We start from the raw sequence: 5887 nt of genomic DNA, 5'->3' as shown, positions 1-5887 counted from the left end.
GCCGCGCCATCCTTGGCACACAGGCAGCACGGGTCACCGGCCGGGCAGGCACCGCCAGCAAGGCGAGCGGAACGCCTCCTGCGCTCAGCCAAACGGGCGTAACTTAGCCCCGCAGCCCTGTAACCCCAGCACCAAGCGGTATCCTCGCAGGTGTACAAGGACACGAGGTCTGCTCTGGACGTTTCCCCAGGTCAAAAACTCAAACAAGAGAAATGCTGAATGAAACAATTTCCTCTAAAAGCACTTACAGAGGCAAGATTGACCTGTAGGATGGAAAACTGGAAGGACTTGCTTTCTGGTGTCAGTATCTTAGATTATTAAGAACCACTTCAAACACAGGAAATGTTGGTCCAGTATCAAAGTTACAGACTTCAGCTATAAACTTCTGAAGTTCTTCTGTGTTCATCTGAGATCTGTATTTTGTACTGTGCAAAAGAAGATAACATCTGTTTATACAAAGAATTTATTTTATACACATTTACCTACAAAATATACAGCAATTAAAAATAATGGATGTGCAGAAGACTTACTGGAAAAGTTACAAGAGACAATTCTTAATGTCTCGACTCACAAAGTTACATCAACAGGCTGCCTTTGAAAGCCAGTCCACCTTGTAGTAGGAGTTACTGAAGTTGCAACAGCTTTGCAGTTTTAGTCAATTAAGAGAGTTTGAAACAATTAAAAAGGCACCTTGAACAACTTAAACTCTTAAAACTCTTTACAATTTTAGCTATTCCAAAGTTACACTTTATGCATATAACATCCGGACCTTGTTTTTATCACTTTGGATAACAAAATTTCTTATTTTATTGTGGCACTCTTCATATTTTCTTCACCAAATCTGAAGTTAAACATTTGCAATTCTAGTTTCATATTCAGACTATCACAGCATAAAAATCCACTCAGAATGGTCATGTGGACTTAAGATACAGTACAACCTTACAATTGGGAAGATACAGGCATATTTAAGACAATTTTTAAAATATCAAAATCTTAAAATAGCAGTGCTGTGAACCAGATCAACCAAGGAGCTACGTATGACCACAATGACAGGGGCTGGTGCACTACAGATACGATTTCACAAATGTCATCCTTGATATATTAGCAAAGTTCTTAAACAGTAAGACCAGTTTTCTCCAGCACAGTCAGTCTTTCTGCAAGCCTTTTTACCAGTTCCAAAAAGAGTGATCAGGAGACAAGGACAGCTGTAATGAATAAGTGTGCTAATAAAACATCATGGGAATGGTAAGCGTTCCTTTCAATACTGTTCATGAGAACAAAAAAAATCCATACAGCAAGTATTACTTCTTTTCCTGAACGTTGGCATCGATCTGCTATTTACAATAGCTTACAAAGACACATCAACACAAATGAGGTTTGATTTTCAAGTTCAACTTCATAGCCGATTAACATACTTCACCTGTATGTTCTGTCCTAGCTGAAGTAAAAAAGTGACACTAATACTGAAAAAGAGGTAATCAGAAGTAGCAAAAGCACTGATAATATGGTAACAAAGAATTTGGATACATATTCAAGAAAGGAATATTGCACACTTTCACTGTCAACTGTGTAAGACTCACTCCCAGGCAGTGACAACCAGTCCTGTTTGGTTTTTTGCCGTCATACTACCTTAAAAAAAGGTCATTTTTGGTTTCCATGGCAGTGGAAAAAACTGAAGGAAGACAGCCCTTATTGAACATGAGGCCTAGGTTTCAAAATTAATTTTCCAGTCTGCAAGACAGAAAAAAAAAGTTTAGACCCTGAAAATTGAGCTCAACAATTGCACTTCAATTTTACAGGCTAAGTTTAAAACGACCCACAGAACAATACTAAGTATTCTACACTTCAGTTTTAGGAGACACAGAATTTTTTAAAGTATATACAAGTGCTGTTCAGAAAAACACTGTGTGCCTTTTCAAATTATTTGTATTTTTTAAAAAACAAGGTTTAAGCAATGAACCACTAACACTTACATCATCACAGGACATATTATATTCTGCCAAAACAGTTCGACATCGGGCTGCTATACTGTGTGGACTGTGTCAAGGAAAGCAGCTAACACTTGTACACAGAGTAAGTAAAAATTGGAAAAGCAGTATTAGCATAGGCTTCAATAACAGCAGTAACTACTACAATTTTAACCTGACAAACACGATCAAAGGATACATTGATGGTGCCACCACTCTTTTATGTATTCCAGCAAAGAACAAGCCTATTAGGGTAATACAGCTAATTGTGAAAAATGGGTGATTCCAAAGTGATGTGAAAAATGACACCTAGGAAAGAAGTCAGATTAGTCCCGCTATACACTTTCTAAAACATACAGAAAGTTGCTGCCTAGTTCACTTAATTAAAAAAAAACAAAACACCACAAACCTGCTCCTAGCCATTTCTAAGTACTTGTGAATAATTCTTTAGATAAGCATTCAAGGTGTAGCATTTTGGTAGGCATTGGCCCAGGACATATTCCACAACAATTCCAGACAGCTTGAGAGCTTAACTAAAAATTATCTCCCAGTTTCATGGGAGAACAACCTCTAGCCTTTCTGTTTCCAATATACTATACCACTTGACTGCAACACCAAGCTATAAAACAGATGACATTTGGGATTAGCCTGATCTTTACCTTTTGTGTCTCCGGGTCTATTAACCAGTTCCAAGCACCAGTGGCTGTGCAGACTGATACCACTATCAGAATCACTGATAAAGAAAAGAACAAGAGTCAGAAGCAATATACCTCACTCCTATTAAACAGCATTTATTTCTTCTCCCACTTCTGAGGGAGGAAAAGCTTCTACTTGGAAGGCAGGAATGAAAACTGGCAAAGAAACTTTTACTATGTGAAACTGTAAAAATTCTGTACGAGTTTACTGGATAGGACAAGTAGGTACCAAAATCTAAATTCTGTCAAGTAAAAATATCCTGATGCTTTGAAGAAAGGAAAGTTAGCAAAAGTACGAGTTGGAAGTCTGGAGTAAGAGTTGTACCAAATGTTAAGTATGCTGTTTGAACTTATGCAGTCTGGGAAACAGACGTGCAGCACCATTAAATTGCAGAGCAGAACTAAAGCTTCTACGCCCCTAACTCTTCCACATAAGCCTGAGGCATTAGCACCAGCAGTTTCAGTGGCACATCTAAGTTGTCTTATGCTCCCCACCCCAATCAACACAATTACAAACTGACACAGAGAAAAAAACCCACAGAATTTAAACAGGAGTCAGAAGGCATGTTAGCATTAGCACATGAAGACTTAACAAAAACCTCTCCACATCCAGAATGACTTAGGAAAAATAATCAATTCACTGTAAATGGATAATGCTAGATACAGATGAGAGTAACACAAGATACTAGACTGATTTTGACAGACTACAAAGGGTTGGGGAACAGGCTTTGATGGAAACAGAACAAATATAAAGGTACAGAAAGCTCATATTCTATTGCACACCCATAAATCCTTTCAGCTTTCATTAGACATTTGGCAGTTCTGAGTGTTTTCTGTGGAGCCTGAAGTTCTGGATGCAAATAAAGTCTTTTACTGGGGAGAGGGGAGAAGGAAAACAAAAAACACCACAAAAAAAAAAAAAGACCAGAGTTACAAGCCTTTAGGATGATACAAAAGAACCTGAAAACAAACCCCAGATATTCATGAAACACTGCTTTCAGGTTTATAAGACTGCTATAGTTTACTATAGAGTTGCATATTCCTTCTTGATATTACAAAATTAATAACAAAATTAAAAAATAACCCTAACAAGTTATATTTTCGAAAGAAAGTTGGAAAAGATCTAACAAAAGCATACAGCTTCTTCTCTATACAAATACTTTTTTTTCCCAGGATAACAGGAGAAAAGTTAACATTGAGTTATATACTCCATTATAATTAAAGTAAAAAGTCCCTCTTTTACGTGAGTTACAAAACTAGGAAAACAAGGAGTTGGGGGAAAAAAGTCAGCTAGTGAACACAATACTAGTTATCCAAACCTCATTTAAATACGCTTAGAAGTTTCCAGTACCTTTTTTTTTTTTAATTATATCTGACAGTAAATAGAAATTCTGAAAGCCAAATGCGTTCCTACAGTAGGCACGCACAAGTTGGGCAGATCTACTTACAAATATCTGCTTGCCTCCCAGTTGCTCTGAAACAAGGGGGTTTGGGGTGGTGGTGTTCGGTTGGTTCTGTTTTGGGGTGGGGTTGGGTTTTTTTGTTGGTGTTGCTTGTTAGGCATTCCACCAGTTCCTTCATTTGAAATTAACCTCTTGGCCTCTCAGGAGAAAAGATGCTGTTTTCTATGTTATAAAAAAGTGTCTGTATTCTTTGCATATGGAAACTCCAGCAGAATCTCACAACAAAAAAGCAGTCTATTTCCACCATGGACTACTGATCCCAAAGTTGGCAGCATATCTGCAGTATTTTTTTGCCTTCCTCCCTCCATCAAACTCTCCTGTTAGACCAGAGATGAGGACACATTCTGCCCTTACGGCACACCGCTGTAACCTAGTCCCTATAAAATTGAAGGTGAAAATCTCACCCAATTGAATTTAATTCAAGTAACTATAGTGACTGTCTGGGAAGTCTGAGCCTTCAAAAAAACCAACAACAAAAACCCAAACCAAAATAGAAACAAATACAACAACTTACTGTCCCTTCTATTTCCAGAATAATTCAGTCCTGAGCTAATTCAATCTTGTCCTCATTTTTCTAACTCTGGCTAAAGTATTAGTTTGCTATCTTGTACTATCTTGTTGCAGAGTGTTTGAATGTATACCACAGAAATTTTACAGAGAGTTTAAGCACAGATTTTTGTTTGGGCAAACATAAATCAAAAATACACACTGATACATCTAAAAAGCTTGAAAAAGAGAATCCTGTTTGTCCCTTGGAACATCAAACTTACTTCTCCAACGTCCTGTAGCTGGTTGCAAACATGCAATATATTCAGTTAGTCTTCTTTCAAAAGCTTTGAGATCTGGGGAGGATGTATATCAAGCATAATTAGATCTTCATCTATTCAGTCAAATTTTAATGTAAAATAAAAGGAATTCACTTTTCCCCCATGCACACCCATTTCTGAAACAGGCAGAGAAAACCAATGCAATGATCATTTCGATGTAATAAAAGTACAGTCAAAGTAGCTTCACACAACTTTAGCTAAAAAGTACAATGATGGAGTTACACTAAATGCAAGAAACATTACCATTTATAGAAAAGAAAATCGATATAGTTGAGAAATCAGAGTATTTTAGACATCTTTAAAAATTGAGTTAGATTTAGAATAGATTAAATAGCCCCTCCACACAGGAAAAAAAAAGTGTCACATTTTGGACTATTAAGTATATCAGGAAACCATTAAGTTCAATTATCTATATAATGCTAATTAAAAAAAAAGTTGGCCATTTGCCAGCTGTTCAAGGGATTATTTGTAGCAGTGTGGCTTTGATGACGTTTGTAGAAAGTTTTCTGTGCCCTGACATATATATACACATACACCCGTATATGTAAAAACCCACAGCAAACACTAGCCCAACAATCTTATTTTAATCCTTTTTTTCTTTAAATAGATCTTTCTTCTTATTGCCATCATTCTCCCATGGTCTTTCCATTGAAATTGCTGTTAAATGCTGAGAAGCATTTCAAGTTCATACTCCTAATTTGTTTTAAAAGAAATATGTTAGCCACCTAATGTTTGTCTACAAGGAGCTGTTTCACCTGAAGTCTACCTCAGAGTTAAGCTTCTGCTCAGTAAGGTTAGTATTTGACAACATTCCAGTCAAAGCTAGAATTCTACCTGGAGTTAAGTTTTTATTAGCATAAACTTCACTTTCAGCTAAAGTGTTTCAGCTAGCATCACTCTGGAAAATTTTTCCTTCAACTTGCAACTACTGCTAA

General features: G+C 36.9%; 1 protein-coding gene across 1 annotated transcript; it reads right to left on the bottom strand.

The window, feature by feature from the left end:
- Positions 1–446: 446 nt before the first annotated feature.
- On the bottom strand, positions 447–4967 carry CNEP1R1 (CTD nuclear envelope phosphatase 1 regulatory subunit 1; the record flags this gene model as incomplete). Its single annotated transcript, XM_009701608.1, has 5 exons — positions 447–1731; positions 1974–2028; positions 2167–2276; positions 2627–2700; positions 4896–4967. Coding segments are annotated over 5 exons (353 nt in total), but the record flags the coding sequence as incomplete, so codon positions are not given.
- Between the last annotated feature and the right edge of the window lie 920 nt (positions 4968–5887).

This window comes from Cariama cristata, unplaced genomic scaffold (genome assembly GCF_000690535.1).
Source record: "Cariama cristata isolate BGI_N322 unplaced genomic scaffold, ASM69053v1 scaffold10886, whole genome shotgun sequence".
NCBI lineage: Eukaryota > Metazoa > Chordata > Aves > Cariamiformes > Cariamidae > Cariama > Cariama cristata.
The sequence above is the reverse complement of the archived record's forward strand: the minus strand, read 5'-3'. Positions and strand labels throughout refer to the sequence as shown.